The 16856-nt window shown below is 48.4% G+C and overlaps 2 protein-coding genes across 9 annotated transcripts in view; both read left to right on the top strand.

Moving 5' to 3' along the window:
* HTT (huntingtin) overlaps positions 1-5383 on the top strand; it is a 107218-nt gene extending 101835 nt beyond the window's left edge. For both annotated transcript variants that reach the window (XM_081021484.1, XM_081021483.1), the window contains 2 exons: positions 508-668; positions 3577-5383. In XM_081021484.1, coding sequence (XP_080877610.1) covers positions 508-668; positions 3577-3790 — 375 coding nt within the window. In that variant the 3' untranslated portion in view covers positions 3791-5383. The remainder of the gene's footprint in view (positions 1-507; positions 669-3576) is intronic.
* A 590-nt stretch (positions 5384-5973) lies between these two features.
* The window catches only part of MSANTD1 (Myb/SANT DNA binding domain containing 1), a 31258-nt gene continuing 20375 nt past the window's right edge, over positions 5974-16856 (top strand). Inside the window, exons 1-3 of one of the 7 annotated variants that reach the window (XM_081021618.1) lie at positions 5974-6166; positions 14444-14653; positions 16353-16798. The gene's annotated coding sequence lies outside the window, so the exon portion shown is untranslated. Of the gene's footprint in view, positions 6167-13101; positions 14288-14443; positions 14654-15382; positions 16799-16856 lie in introns of those variants that run through there. The other 6 variants (XM_081021621.1, XM_081021614.1, XM_081021619.1 and 3 more) reach the window with 6 other exon arrangements.

Here is a 16856-nt window from a genome sequence, read left to right as displayed (position 1 = left end):
GTACTGCTCATGTGTCAATCCCCCCCCCCCCACACACACTTAATCAGGGTTTGGGTCGTCAGCAGAGAGTGAGGCCACATTGCTGACCTGGCTTCCCAGTGCTGTGCATCACTGGAGGTGCAACAGGGCCATGAATTGTTCACCTCCATGACTAGCAAAAGAAGAAGAAATCAAACAGATTTTTTTAAGCATACACAACCATGTAGTTGTGGAGCTTGTGAAGGCTTTTAATTTTCCCGAGCCTTCTAGATTTGTTAGCTTTAAGTCTGTTTTGTGCTAGTATTCTGTCTGCTAATTAATGTACTTGTTCCTTACGTAGTTTGTTTTATAATTTATGGATTATTAATCTGAAAATTGACATTGAATCGAATAACAGGATTAACAGCATAAACACAAAACCAGCCCTGCAGTTACATATAACTGGGTACAGTATATATTTGTGTTTGTTGCAGGAGAATCTATCTAAACATTTTCTTCCGCATGATCTATCTGTTTTAACTCTTGCAGGTATTTCAAACATTGCATACCACTGGCCAGTCATCCATGGTCCGTGACTGGGTGATGCTGTCACTTTCCAACTTCACGCAGAGAACACCGGTCGCCATGGCAATGTGGAGTCTGTCTTGCTTTTTTGTCAGTGCTTCCACCAGCCAGTGGATTTCAGCAATGTATCCTAAACAGATTATTTTTCTATAGGCCTCATTTTAAAGCCTAAAGAAAGATTTCCGTTTTCCAGTGGTGCTGGGATGGGGCAGTCTTCACTTTGGAAAAGTACTTCCTCTTGATGGCAGGCAGGGTGAGCTTTCAAAGAATCACAGAGTTGTACAGCTGGAAGGGACCTCAAGGGTCATCTAGTCCAGCCCCCCTGCAATGCAGGAATATTTTTGCCCAACATGGGACTCGTAGCCCATGACCCTGAGATTAAGAGTCTCATGCCCTACTGACTGAACACCAGCGGGAGTGGGGGTTTGCCCTGGTTTCCAGAATAGTGAGCCATTAGCAGTTAAAAGGATTTCTGCAGAACTCATCTCCAGCTCGTAAATTCTCTTTTTTTATCTCCACGTTCTGATCTGTCCTTTTCATAAGAAGTTGCACTTAACTTAAATCAACCACCGCTTTCAGTGCAGGACTCTGACGTTTGACTTCTAGGTGCTCTGCAGTGTTCACAAAGCCCACATCCACATTATATATGTAAATTTTAAAGCTCATTTAAAGCACATGGCTTCCCCCAAAGAATCATGGGAGCTGTAGTTTAATACTTACAATTCTCAGGACCCTTAGCAAACTACGGTGCCCAGGATTCTTTGGGGAAAGCCATGTGCTTTTGATGTATAGTGTGGATGTGACCGAAGTTATTTACCACCCCACCCCAAATCTAGATGAAACCCCCATCAGTTCACCTGGTCTCCATCAGGGATTCAGTGATGTCTCATCCACAATATTTTGTCTCTGGAGCCACAGATTCTGTCAGAAGAGCAGCAAGTGATCATTTGGAATCTGATGGGTGAAAAACTCAATGCCAAACGCTCCCATTGCCTTTTTTAAAGGTTTTTCTTGGGTTTATCAGCAGGATGCAGTGGTAAAATCAATACCAAAAAAAATGGTGGCTATGACTGAATGTCGCAGTAAGTCATGGTCTATTGTGGCAGGACTTACCATAGCCTATAAGCTTCTCTCAGTTTCATGCAGCCTTCTCCGCTGGTATGGCTGCAAGGAAGAGTGAAGAAGGTTTTGCTTCCACACAGCTTGTGTGGTTCACACATGACGAACGGTGTGGCAAAGTATGGCTAAAGTTCACTATGGTTTCTTTGTAACAAGCCAACTTCAAATGGCGTCTTATAAAGGTGACTTGCTTCAACCAAGCCATAGCTGTGGTTCACCACAGTTTAAGGCATGGCTGGGGGAAGCAGCTTCCAGACCAGATACAACTTGCTGCTCGCTTTCATCTGGCCTGTGGCACATGCTCCCTCTCCCCACTTGACCTTTGCCGCAATAAATGGTGGATAGGGGAGTAAGTGTTGGATGTCTTTGAAAGCATGGAGCTTACAGCCAGACTTACCCACACGGTCAAATCTTTCCTGGGTGCCTGGTCCGGCCTTTTGCCCAAGGACAGAAGCTTTTGAAAGTGCAGACTTAGCTGACACGCTTTCAAAGCTTCCCAAGGGAAGAGCCGTCAGGGTTTGTGCTGGTCTCAGTATCCTCAAAGCAAGAAACCACACAGTACTTCACCAAACTTGATTTTAGCCAACAGATACATTTTATCAGCATGTTGAATAACATTTAACACTGTCATACTGAGGCTTGATTCTGTTCCATCAGTTCTGCTGAATTTTACTACAGAATACTTAGGCAGGATATCTTTATCCTCACAGTCTACTGGGTGAATTTATTTATTTATTTATTTATTTATTTATTTGTGGCCATACATGTTTCTGTAAAAGAAAGCTGCTGTATGAAGCAGTTGAGATATGAACCAAAGCAGGAGATTTCCTGAAAGCCACTATATTAATAATGATAATTTATTATTTGTACCCTGCCCATCTGGCTGGGTCTCCCCAGCCACTCTGGGCGGCTTCCAACAAAGATTAAAAATACATTAAAATGTCACACATTAAAAACTTCCCTGAACAGGGCTGCCTTCAGATGTCTTCTAAATGTCAGGTAGTTGTTTATCTCTTTGACATCTGAGGGGAGAGCATTCCACAGGGCGGGCGCCACTACTGAGAAGGCCCTCTGCCTGGTTCCCTGTAGCTTTGCTTCTCACAGTGAGGGAACTGCCAGAAGGCCCTTGGCGCTGGACCTCAGCGTCCGGGCAGAATGATGGGGGTGGAGACGCTCCTTCAGGTATACTGGGCCAAGGCCTTTTAGGGCTTTAAAGGTCAACACCAACACATTGAATTGTGCTTGGAAACGTACTGGGAGCCAATGTAGATCTTTCAAGACCGGTGTTATGTGGTCTCAGCGGCTGCTCCCAGTCTAGCTGCCTCATTCTGGATTAGTTGTAGTTTCCAGGTCACCTTCAAAGGTAGCCCCACATAGAGCGCATTGCAGTAGTCCAAGCGGGAGATAACTAGAGCATGCACCACTCTGGCGAGACAGTCCGCGGGCAGATAGGGTCTTAGCCTGCGTACCAGGTGGAGCTGATAAACAGCTGCCCTGGACACAGAATTGACCTGTGCCTCCATGGACGACTGTGAGTCCAAAATGACTCCCAGGCTGCGCACCTGGTCCTTCAGGGGCACAGTTACCCCATTCAGGACCAGGGAGTCCTCCACACCAGCCCGCCCCCTGTCCCCCAAGAACAGTACCTCTGTCTTGTCAGGATTCAACCTCAATCCATTAGCCGCCTTCCATCCTCCAACCGCCTCCAGGCACTCAAACAGGACCTTCACCGCCTTCACTGGTTCTGATTTGAAAGAGAGGTAGAGCTGGGTATCATCTGCATATTAGGTTTCTTTATGCTGATGTGTAGAGTAAAGTTTACTTTTGAATCCTTTTTCCAATGGGGAGTGATGTGGTTAAAACTCAAAATACTTTATATGATGCTTTTGGTTATATCCTTGACTGTTTTGAAAGTCTTCCACATATTATCAGCAGAATGGGAAAATCAGAGCAAGTGGACATTAACCTCTTCTGTTTGGTGGCCATAGACTTTTACAGACATCAGATAGATGAAGAATTGGATCGCAGAGCCTTTCAGTCTGTATTTGAGGTGGTGGCATCGCCAGGTAACCCCTATCAACGCCTTCTAACTTGTTTGCAAAATGTCCACAAGATAGCAGCATGCTGAATCAGGGACAGTGGTGGTATGAAGAAATGGAATATGGAAACCTGATGGGTTGATTGACATATGAGGACAATTGAACATTTACAAATGTTCAGGTCCCGTCTTGGGTTTCGGTTTTGTAAGTTTATATTTTTCCATCTTCCTTTGCATAAAGCTGAACTACACAAACGACATTAAATTGGACATGGTACTTACCAGGGTCGTGCTAAAAGAATGTCTGGTCACATTTGCTGCGAAGTTTGGGATAAACTTTAGCATTACTGTGTAAGATAACGGACAAGTACTGAACGCCAAGCAACTTGTTAACGTCAACATAAGTCACCTTATTGTTGCTAATAGTGAACCTGATTAATAACATCCTGTCCCACAAGGCAAGCTACAGGCATTTTAAAACCAAAATGCTTTAGGGGTTTTTTTTTGTAGTTGTATGTATTCATTTGTGGCATAATACTGACCAGAGGCTTTTTTTCCTTAATATGTCTTGTAAAAAGAAAAAAAGAAAAAAAGTTTATACCCAGCATGTAATACTGTGTTTGGATGCTCTCTGACCTTATTGTCGTGTTCGGGGGGGGGGGAGAGAAGAGTAGACATACATAACCATACTTCCTTTTTTACCTCAGGATTTAAAAGTTCAAATGATATATTGGTTAAAAAAAACTTCTATAAATATTTCTGTATCATGTATAGGATGTAAAGATGTAAAATGGTGCAGCACGGGAAAAGCACTTGCAGTTTGAAATTAATAATAGCCACTCTAGCTGAGTATCTTGACACCATCCCTCAGTTTCCTATTAGATGTTCTTACAAACAAACACAGACATATATATATTTGAAAATCACTTTGATGTACAAGTCCTCTTTAAAGCCCTATATTACGTCTCTTGTATGTCACTACTTGAAAAACTGGAATATATATATATTAGTTTAAATTGGTTTTAAATATCATTAATTTTCTGCAGATGCTTTTGGTTTACTTTGAACCAGTGAATGGGGGAAATAAATTAGCCACTCCTTCTTTAGAGCAAAATATTTTTAGGAAAGCAAATTTTTTTCCTGGTAAGCAGCAAATCATCAGACGTTTTTAGATAAGTCTTTTGATTGAAAAAAAAAATGCAGTCCATGTACTCTGTATGCAGATTAAGAACGAGGTCTAACTATGATTTCTCTGGAGCTGGCTCAAATATTTGATAAATATGCAAGGATTATTCTATAGCTCAGCACTTTGCCGGTACAGATGTATAGCATAAATAGTAATTCATCTTAAAATCCCCTTAAATTGTATTTCTAGGGAAAGAACATTGACTTCACATATGGAAATACAGGGTGGGGAAAGTTCAATATTTTGATTTTCTATTATGCTGTATTTTTATTCATCTCAACATTTTCACCAACAAAACAATAGTTTTATCAGGAGGAATGTGGACTGTGCTTTTGTGTATATAATATATGTAAAATTATACATGTGACTGCATTTGATGTATACATGTGTATATTTGTATTTATTAAACTGATGGATTTAAACTGTTTCCTGTTCTTAAACATCTTAAAGCATTATTGCATCTGAACATAATTTGATTAAAAAGCAATTTATCCACATGTTGTTTTTTTCTTGTTTTCATTTTGGCAAAAACAATTAACAATAGAAAGACTTCTCTCCCCAGCAGAGTTGATTCTAGTGAGTACTTCTGTTAGGCTACTGTTTTAGAAAAAAGTCTACACATTTATAAATGCCAATACAGAGTTTAATGGCCCATATTCTGTAAAATATTACTGTGTGTGTGTCTGAAAATATATGTTGATAAGATGTGGGCACAATATATTTTGTAAGTAGCAATGATAGGAGTGCAATATGCATAACTTTGTTTTGCGTGGTGGTGGTGAGACTGTTCATTCAAGAACAGAAGAATGCACTCAAGATGCTTCTATAAGCTATGAAGTATTTAATTCACCTGTTCTAGATGGATACATAAACAATGTCTGTTTAAAGACCATGTGATGATAACTTTGCCTCCTCCCTACTTATGAAATTCTCCAGATGAGATTGAGATTTGCTGCGGAAGCTTTCTTGCAAATTAATTCTAACCAGGGTCTCAGAAATATCGACAGTAGCAAGCATGCTGGAGTCCCCCTCCTTGCTGACATATATTCTGTCTTGAACTGCAGCTGTGCCTGCAGGAACCCTGGGGGATAATAAGAAAGCATAAAGTTCAGAGACCAGTGGAAGCAGCATCAGCAAGCCTCTTGCCTATACTTTTGCACCTCTTGCTTCCAGAACAAGAAAATGAGAGATACACACAGGGCTTTTTTTTCAGCCGGAATTCAACAGAATTCACCAGTGCCTCTCAGGTGGGCACCATTGCTGTTATAAGAAGACAAGGGGTGTGTCAGGGCTGCCTCAAGTCTCAGCTCACAAAAGACCAACGCCTATCTCTTCTTATATACAAAAGTGTTTATTGCAGTTCATTGTTTGCTTCAGATCCGAGGCGCGCAGCCCTACGTCTGCTAGGCTTAGACCGCTGAAGTCCCCTCTGAATCCGTCCCTCCCCTGCACCAGTTTAAGAGGCTTGCGCTGCTCCACCTCTTTCTCTCTTTCCTTTTCCGCAGGGTCTTTCTGCCCGCTGGGGTTTCGCCCCTCCTGGATTCCTCCGACGCGGAATCAGACTGCTCTTGCCCCCTCCTGCGGGCTTTGGGACCTGGCCCCTCCTCCGGGCTCCCTGTACTTCCGCGCGCCTCTACATTTGAACTTGGCGCGCGCACCCAACCTCTAACTTTCCTTTTGACAGCTACGCTACTCCCTTCACTACTCCCCTCCCCTTCCGGGAGGGTGGCTTGCTCCGACCTCCCTCCTTTCTCTACTGCCGGAGCCGCCTCCCCTGATACACTGGAACCTCCACCCCCTTCGCTGCACTCTGGCGGGGAGGCTGGTCCTGACGCCCAGCTGCCACTTTGGGATCCCCCGCTGGCCCCCTGCTCCTGACACGTCCCCCCTGGGGCTCCCCTGGCCTTGACCACCGGCGCCCCCTTCTGGGAATCCTCTGATTCGCTGGAAAGACTCATGGAATCTCTTGAGTCATTGTCATCCTCTTCCTCGCTGTCCTGGGATTCATCCCCATCGCTCTCCATCTCCTGCCTACCCTGTGCCTCTGTCCCTGAACCCCTGACATCCATCCCCCCCTCGAAGCCCCCCCTTCCCCCCTCCCGCTGCTCGGGCGCAGGTTCCGGGAGCTCCGTTGTAGCGGGGGTAGATGCTGGATACAGTTCATCGACGTCGATCTCCTCTGCTTCCAGTTCAGTGTATGCGTGCTCGAAACCGGGGTCCTCCCCCAACACATCCAAACCCTTCCCTCCCCCTGTTACTTCAGGCGATGCTGCTTGCCAAGGCCCCCTTCGCCACCCCACTTCTGGTTGATCGTCCCACCAATAAGAGCGGTCCGTGTCCACCCCCGAGCACGATCCCCTTGGAGGGCTCGATTCCGGCGTGGTCTCCTCTGCGGAGAAGAACCCCCGGAAGGTGCTGCCTGAAAGTGTGGGCGTAAAAAGCCAGTCGTCAAAATACTCCGCTGGCATGGGCCTGTGTGGGAAGAGTGCATGGAACTCGTCTTTAAGAAGAGGTTCCTCCAGAGCATAATCTGGCACCCAACTGTTGGCGCTGGCCGGGGTACCTTCCCTGGCGAGGAGGTATTCCACTCCCTCCTCCCCCCATCTCGAGTCCAGAATTTCCGTGACCTCGTTGAGTGTCGGGGTCCTCGGTGACTTCCCCCCCCCGGTGACTTTCTACGTGGGTCTGGTGCCGTCCCTGGCTCCTGAAATCTGTGTGGGGCCTTGTAGGGTGTAAGCACCGACCTATGAAAGACTGGGTGCATTCGGGAACCTTCTGGGAGGGTCAACCGAAAAGCTACGGGATTGATCCTGCCCTCAACTTGGTATGGCCCTAGCTGTTTGTGTCCTAGCTTCTTCTTAGCTAACGACTTGGCCGGCACCGCCTGGGCTGCTAACCATACCCAGTCCCCCACCTGGATGTCTTCTCCTGCCCTCCTGTGCCTGTCTGCCTGCACTTTGTAGGCGTGTTTAGCTAGTTCCAAGTGCCGTCGTAGCTCCTCGTGGACCTCCTGCAATTCTGCTGCTAAATGCTCAGCTCCCTGCGACTCCCCCTGCGTCGTTGTCTCCAACGCCGGGAAGGTTCTGGGATGTCGCCCATTGTTGGCGAAGAATGGTGTCACCCCCGTTGACGCGTGCTTCGTGTTGTTGTAGGCAAACTCGGCCATCGGTAAGTAGTCCACCCAAGTTGCAGGCTTTTGATTGGCGTAACATCGCAGGTACTGCTGCATGATGGCGTTGACCCTCTCCGCTTGGCCGTTGGTTTGCGGGTGTCTCGCCGACGCTAAGTTGATCTTGACATTCAGGATGCCCAGGAGCTTCTGCCAGAAACTGGAAATGAATTGGCGACCCCGGTCGGACAGGATGGACCGCGGTAAGCCGTGCACCCGGAACACGTGGTCTATGAACAGCTTGGCGGTCTGTTCCGCTGTTGCCACCTTCGCGCAAGGAATGAAGTGCGCCATCTTGGTGAACAGATCTACAACCACAAGCACCGCCGTCTTGCCCCGCGAACTGGGCAGATCAGTAACAAAGTCCAGCGCCACCCTTTCCCACGGCTGTAGTGGCGTCTCCAGCGGTTCCAGCAATCCCGCTGGCTTCTTGTGCACTGGCTTGGACCTCTGACAAGTGTCACACCTGGCGACGTAATCCACGACCTCTCCCCGCATCTGGGGCCACCAAAAGTCTCTGGCTACTAAGTCCGCCGTCTTTTCTTTGCCGAAGTGACCCGCGCTGGGTGCGTCGTGTAACTGCTGTAAAACCTTCGCGCGGAGATAGTCTCCCGGCACGTAGAGAGCACCTTTGCGGGTCAGCAGGCCGTCGCGTATCTGGAATTCGCTGTCCTTTGCTGTCCCTCTTCGCACCTCCTCCATCTTGGAGTGTGCGAACGGATCCGTCTTTAGCGCGCGTCGTACCGCGTCCAGGTCCACGGCGGCGGAAGCGCACGCCCATGCTTGCGGTGCGAAAATGTGCCTGGCTGCCACTGGTGCCGCTTCCTCGAGATACTGCGGTTTCCTGGAGAGCGCATCCGCTATGACGTTGTTGTCTCCCGGGATATACTCTATCCGGAAATCGAAATCCGCAAAGAACTCCGCCCATCTCATGTGCCTCTGGCTCTGGAGCTTCGCCGTGCGCCAATACTCTAGGTTCTTGTGGTCCGTGCGGACCTGCACGGTGTGCTTGGCTCCGATGAGGAAGTGCCGCCACGCCTTGAAAGCCGCGTGGATGGCCAACAACTCCCTGTCCCAGATGGTATAGTTCTGTTCCGACTTGCTGAGCTTCCGGGAATAGAAAGCGCAGGGCCTCCAGTTCCCTTGCGGATCTTCCTGCAAGAGGACGGCCCCCACTGCTCTGTCAGATGCGTCAGTCTCAACCCGCATGGGCCTGCCGGGATTCACGTGTAGCAGCTGGTCTTCGGACGCGAAGAGACTCTTAAGTCTCCTGAAGGACTGCTCCGCCTGGTCCGTCCAGGTGAACTTTTTCTTCTTGGAACTGAGGGTGTCCGTGATAGCTGCCGTCTCCTTCGCGAAACCCCTGATGAACTTGCGGTAAAAGTTGGCGAAACCGACGAACCTCTGGACCTCCTTCCGATTGCGCGGGCTATTCCAGTCCAACACCGCGCGGACTTTGGCGCTGTCCATGGCTAGTCCCTTGTCGGACAGCCGGTAGCCCAGGAAATCCACCTCCGTCACGTCGAACTGGCACTTCTCCAGTTTGGCGTAGAGTCTGTGCTCCCGTAGCCTCTGCAGGACCTCCTTTACGTCTCTCTCGTGAGTCTCCTGCGATTCTGAGAAGATCAGAATGTCGTCGAGGAAGCATACGCACTTCTTGTAGAGGAGTCCTGCTAGCACGTGGTGCATGAATGCTTGGAAACAGTGGGAGCCATTTTGGAGACCAAACGGCATAACTCTGTATTCATAGGTGCCCAGCGGCGTGAACATGGCCGTCTTCCACTCGTCACCTTCCCTCATGCGTATTAGATTGTATGCTCCGCTCCGCGTAGATCCAACTTGGTGAAGATCCTCCCCTTCCTCACCGTCGCGAGCAGGTCGTCAATCTTGGGCATGGGGAAGGCCTTGGGCTTTGTCATCGAGTTGATGGCCCTATAGTCCACAATGAGCCTTTTTTGGGGCGTGTCCTTCTTCTTCACGAAAAACACAGGACTGCCCCCCACGGCCTTGGATTCTCGGATGAATCCCCGCTTCAAATTGTGATCTATGAACTCCCGGAGTTCCTGCATCTCATCTTCAGACATGGAATACAGCTTCGCAGTCGGCAGCATCGCCCCTGGTAAGAGGTCAATTGCACAGTCGTAGGGCCGGTGGGGTGGTAATTGGTCAGCTTCCTTTTCGCAGAAGACCTCCAAAAACCCCTTGTACTTGTGGGGCACTGCCTGCACCATGCCTAGATGCAACTGTTGCCCTTCCTCCTGGCCCTCCTCCTCTTGGCCGGTCTGGATGCAATGTTGTGCGCAGTAGGACGAGCCAAAGGTGAGCTGCCGCTGGTACCACGCTAATGATGGGCTGTGTCTATCCAGCCAACTCATGCCTAACACTATAAGCGTGTCTGACAGTTGGGTGACATTGAAACTGATGACCTCGCGATGATTCCCAATTTTCAGCAGCATGGGTGGCGTCTGTTGTACCACTTGCCCACCCAGCAACTTTCTGCCATCTACCGTGACGACGTTCAGAGGCAGCGTGGCTGGTAGTAGCGCTATGCGATGCTGCTTGATGAACTGCATCCCCACGAAGTCTGCGTTGCTCCCTGAGTCAATCGTAATGGGGACTTCCAGGGTGAGTCCATTAGGTAGCTGGAGAGTAGCAGTGAGCTGCACCACTGGCTTGGGTGGTAAGGGGTCTGTAGGCTGCAAAAGCGCTGGGGACTGCTTCACTGACTTGCCTGGCGGAGCCCCAGCATCTCTGCTTCCAGCCAGGCATTCTCATTTCCCTGAAACTGTTCTCCTTGGAACGCTTCCCCTGTTACTGTTGCTAAGGCTGCAGTGTGCTTCTGAAGCCTCTGGGGACACTCTTTAGCCATGTGCTGTGCACTGTCACAGATGTAACACTTCCTGGTCCCTCTAGGAGGCTTCGCCTTGACTGCTCCGGACGCTGAGGCTCCGGCAGCTGGCTGAGCCTTTGCACCACCCAGCTCCATTGGTTCCTCCCCTCCCTTCAGCATAGGCGAGGGATTTGTACGTCCCAGGTCCCTGGGAAGAAGAAAAGGAGGCGCTCTAGCTGGTGGGCGGACGTGATGCCCCTCCTCACTGTGCCAAGGGCGTTCTTCGTGGCGCACCCCTATCGTGAGTGCCCTCTGCACGACGTCTGCTAGGGTTTGAGGTCTGTCTCCCCTAGCCAGCTCATCTTTTACTGAGCCATGAAGCCCCTCCCAGAACAAGTCTCTCACTGCCAGGGAGTCCTTTTCCCAGCCCAGCACATTCCGCAATGCAAAAAAGCAAGAATGGTACTGACGCACTGTAGCCTTGCCCTGCCGCAATCCATGCATCTCCTGGCGCGCCACATCAACGTCAACGGTAGATTGGAAGCAAGCGTCCATGGCTTTGATAAATTCGTCAGAGTCCCTGCGGGCAAAACCATCTTCGCGCCACAAATTGCGTAACCAGGTTCTAGCTTCCCCATGCAAATGGGACACAATAAAGCCTACTTTCTCCTCCTCATCTTTGAAGTCTTTTCGAAGCAAATGCAGCGCGTATACGACGTCTGCTCTGAAATTGGGATAATGCTTCAGGTTCCCATCGAAGTGGGCTACTAAATTGCCCCCCCTCCGTCCGAGACCGATTCCCTCTGATCTGGACCCCGGGAACCCCTGTTTGCACGCCTGATCCCACCTGGCTTGCAGATCCTGGCATCGCGCTTCTGCTTCGGCAACTGTCTTCTGAGAGACCCGTACTGCAACGGAGAGTTCAGCGACTGCGTTTTGCAGGGTCGTTATCTGCTCCTCAGTAGTCATGTCTGCCAAACTTCGTGAGCTTTGCAAAAAAAAAAATTTTTTTTTGCGGTTTTTGAGAGGGGACTTACTGTCAGGGCTGCCTCAAGTCTCAGCTCACAAAAGGCCAACGCCTATCTCTTCTTATATACAAAAGTGTTTATTGCAGTTCATTGTTTGCTTCAGATCCGAGGCGCGCAGCCCTACGTCGGCTAGGCTTAGACCGCTGAAGTCCCCTCTGAATCCGTCCCTCCCCTGCACCAGTTTAAGAGGCTTGCGCTGCTCCACCTCTTTCTCTCTTTCCTTTTCCGCAGGGTCTTTCTGCCCGCTGGGGTTTCGCCCCTCCTGGATTCCTCCGACGCGGAATCAGACTGCTCTTGCCCCCTCCTGCGGGCTTTGGGACCTGGCCCCTCCTCCGGGCTCCCTGTACTTCCGCGCGCCTCTACATTTGAACTTGGCGCGCGCGCCCAACCTCTAACTTTCCTTTTGACAGCTACGCTACTCCCTTCACTACTCCCCTCCCCTTCCGGGAGGGTGGCTTGCTCCGACCTCCCTCCTTTCTCTACTGCCGGAGCCGCCTCCCCTGATACACTGGAACCTCCACCCCCTTCACTGCACTCTGGCGGGGAGGCTGGTCCTGACGCCCAGCTGCCACTTTGGGATCCCCCGCTGGCCCCCTGCTCCTGACACGTCCCCCCTGGGGCTCCCCTGGCCTTGACCACCGGCACCCCCTTCTGGGAATCCTCTGATTCGCTGGAAAGACTCATGGAATCTCTTGAGTCATTGTCATCCTCTTCCTCGCTGTCCTGGGATTCATCCCCATCGCTCTCCATCTCCTGCCTACCCTGTGCCTCTGTCCCTGAACCTCTGACAGGGTGAGTTTCAGCACCTCTGTTTTTTTTTTATAGAAAAATAGCACAGGATGCACATGAGATATTTCCTGATGACCCATAGAATTGAGATTCCATGAAACTTGATGTAAAATCCCCTTCTCATTCTTTATCTTGTTTTTGAAAATTGTAAATTACTCAGTACTTGTTAATGTTAAAAGATCATTTTTAAACATTGCCACCCTTCCCCCTGGGCAGGGGGCTGGCATTGCAACCTAGCAGCCCTCTCAAGCTAGTTCACCATACCTCTACTACTGCAGAAACTCTGGATCCATTTCTCTTCAACCCAGATTTTGATTAAAAACCTCCCACCTAATTATCACTTGCAGAATAGGTCCACTAAAGGCATGGGAACTGCTGGTTTCCTGCTTGCTGGAAAAAGAGGAGAGTGGGAGTGATGACATCATTTGCCAGATTTCCAGGGTAATCATTGGGCTCTTTTTGGCATCTCTTGATATTACATAGCTGCCAACTTTCCCCTTTTCTTGCAAGGAATCCTATTTGGAATAAGGGAATTTCCCTTAAAAAAGGGGGAAAGTTGACAGCTATGCTTCATAAGCTATGGAACCTGTCCAAATGCCTTAGCCCTCCACAAGGCTTGGGGAGCGCTACTGCCCATCTCACCACAAAAAACAATTCAACAAGATGGCCTGGACCTAAGTCAGTTTGATTCCTTTGCTGGCACTTGGGAGGTACATGATTTTGTGCCTGAGCTGCTCTCCATTCCACTTTGCAAGGCCGCCTTCTGATAGTGCCACTCTCTATTGCAGTGATGGCCAAACTTGCCCCTCCAGCTGTTTTGGGACTACAGTTCCCATCATCCCTGACCACTGGTCCTGTTAGCTAGGGATGATGGGAGTTGTAGTCCAGAAACAGCTGGAGGGCCAAGTTTGCCTATGCCTGCTCTAAGCAATTATGAATGATTTACACCTTTTGCACACTATCTGTATCGTGTCTTCAGTTGCTATTTGTGGCTTGGGTCACTTCCTCTTATGATCACGTGTTTTGAGATCTTTGCCATGGAGTCACTTGATTTATTAATATACAGTAATAACACTCTGCTACATTTCTGTTTTGAGATTAAGCCACTCTCGCCCAGTTCATGCCTCAGTAAACCATGGTTAAATGTGAACTCAACTCTCCTGTTTGTCTCCTTCCCGCTAATCACGGACTTAACAGCCAAGCCAGGGATCATGGTTTATTGTGCTCCCCAAAAAAACGCAATCTGTAAAACAACAATTATTTGCTATAGTTCGTGGTCTGTTGGGGTGAAATATACTCGGAGTCCAGTAGTGATTTCATGCTCTTTATTGCAGCTTGTAAAACAGTGGTTGAATTGCCCCCCCAAACCTCAGGCTTTTATATACATTATTTACACAATGAGTCCCATCTGATTGGCTGATTCTGCTTCCTTCCTGGAGCCTGATTGGTCTTTTCCTGCAGGCCAATCAGTTGTTGCATTCTACGATCCTACCAGCCTAATGGGCTGATTAACTTCTTCCTGGAGCCTGATTGGTCTTCTCCTGCAAGCCAATCATTCTACTTGCCTATTGTTCTAGGACCCAAGGTTAGTACATAACATGGGGTGAAGGATTAAGTACTGTATCGGTTCAGTCACTACAGCCTCGTCTTCCCTCACAAAGGGGTGGGGAGTCAAGGGCAACACAAGAATTATTGGGAGGTCCCATCCCTAACACCGACTCATTACTCTCTTTCCATGCAGAGCCCAGACATGTGAGCCAGGCAGGGTCTGATGCTTACTGGGGCCAGAAGATCCAGGGGGCTGCAGCTTCATTGCCATGGGGAAGAGATAAATTGCAGTATAAATAAACTGCAGAGCCCATATTGTATATCTACAGTAGACACCTGTATCCAAAGATTATGACATATACGTTGGAGCCAATCTGCAGCAGAACAAGCAACATTTTGATCAGTGAGTTGCTGCCCCACCCTTCCCCAGAATGGGGTGTTGGGTCTGTAGTTAAACCAGAACAGAGGGAGAGAGAGAGATTTGTGCTTTCCTATGTGATTTATTGAGTTTGACTGAGTTTACATATATGTCACTTTTCCACAACGAGCTTTGCCCAAAGCAGCTTACAGCAAACACTCAAAAACATCCAAATACAGAGCACTGAAAATACAAATATACAAAATACAGGCCATGCCAGTAAATTCAAAAATGATGAAAATAAACAGTTTGGCAAACACCAGAATAAATTCAGCAAAACAAAACAAAACATCTAGGCATAAATTTGTAGCAGAACAAGAGTTAATCAACAACCATGTTTCTGGCACTGCTAAGGAGCCTGGCTTACATACAGTTCTGGGGGGGGGGTGGTGGCATACAGCTGGTTCCCATAGGCCAGGGGTCAGCAACCTTTTTCAGCAAGGGGCCGGTCCACTGTCCCTCAGACCATGTCGTGGGCCGGACTATACTTCGGGGGGGGGGGATGAATGAATTTCTATGCCCCACAAATAACCCAGAGGTGCATTCTAAATATAAAAAGACACATTTTACTCATGTAAAAACGCGCTGATTTCCGGACCGTCCGCGGGCCAGGCTGAGAAGGCAATTGGCCCTCGGGCCTTAGGTTGCCTACCCCTGCCATAGGCTCACTCCAGAGGAGGCTGATAGCAGCAAAAGGCAAATTTGGGGTGGTCAGTTTCTTCTCCAGTCTCCTGGAAACACCAACTGCTGGTGCAGGCCTTATTGACTATGTGACATACTCTGTGAAGAACTACCAGTCCCAGAGTGCCTTATGGCTGATGCACAGGCAAGCGGAAGGGACAGCTTGTGGGTGAGACAAAGCACCATAATTGCCCCCTAGGGCAGCGGGAGCCAAGGCTGCTGGTCGGATTTAGAGGCCCCAGATATTTGCAAGTAAATGTCTAGCAGACACACATACGTAGCATACGGCCCTGTCTGGCTGTAACACAAATCAGACTGGGCAGCTGGAGAGAGCGAAGGAGCAGAAAGAAGCTGCAGGACACAAATAAATCCGTCACCTTTTCAAAACAGGCGAGGCCTTTCAGGTAATTCACTAAATAGGAAAGTAGATTTTAAAAAGCATGCAGAATGAAAATGGGTTCAGTGTAAAGACTGATGGTGGTAAGTTAAGGAAAAGACTGCCAGATATATCATGCGACCCCACTCTGGTGATATTGTTATTAGCACTACTGTAGCTAGAAGATTTAAGCTGCTACACTATCTGATTGTTTTTCCACCAAAGATCCAGGCCTGTGTCCTAAAAAACATAACAGATAATTATGACTTTGCAATGAAAAAGGCCAGAAAAATAAGGCTTTGTGAATTGGGCTTTTTATGTGCAGTTGCCTTGCTCCATTACAATTTCTTTTTAAAAAATCAAACAGGGTAAGATCTTTTTAAGGACCAACCAAAATAGTTTCAAAATGGCAAGCTTTTTCGAACTGTTTAAGACTGGATGTTGTGTTAAACAAAACATGCAAAGAAAGGGTCACATTGTAATTTCAGAATTAAAATAGAAATGTGTGAGATTGCATAGGATGGAATTGTGATGTGTGCTTGTACTGGGTTTCTCTCCCACCCCCCACCCCCAAAATTAAAATAAATAAATGCTGCTGCCTTCTCTGTGTGCCTCTCTCATCCACAGGCAGTTCTGCAGCAGGTACACCTGGCAGGACTGGCAATGTAGAGACTGTCCTATGCAGACGGACAAAATGACTAACTAGAGGGCTGCCAGTTTCATGGCTCTGCCAATTTGTTTTGCAATAGGTGCAGAGAAACTCAGTATGGAGAGTCTAGGGTTGCCATATTTCAAAAAGTAAAAACCAGGACACCCTAAAATTGTTGAGTTCTTTTTAAGGAAAACCTAAAAGTTGTTGAGCCTTTTTAAGACAAACCCCTAAGGTGTGGAGCGACACGATTCTTCGATTGACTTGCCTAAGATCCAGGACAAAGCGCCGCCTTTGGGAAATTCCCCCTGGATGTCAATTCTGCCTTTGAAATCCCGGTAATGTCCAGATGCATGGCAGCCCTAATGGAGACAGAGTCTTGGAGAACACCCCTTCATCAGAATCTGGTACCTGTTATGCTCAGGTGAGTGGGTGGCAGAGTCCCAGACGTGCCAAATGTGGTAGCATAGGCAGGACATGGG

The sequence above is a fragment of the Podarcis pityusensis genome (assembly GCF_964106645.2).
Source record: "Podarcis pityusensis genome assembly, chromosome: 9".
Classification (NCBI taxonomy): domain Eukaryota; kingdom Metazoa; phylum Chordata; class Lepidosauria; order Squamata; family Lacertidae; genus Podarcis; species Podarcis pityusensis.
Note: the sequence above shows the minus strand (reverse complement) of the source record. Positions and strands in the feature narration are given on the sequence as shown.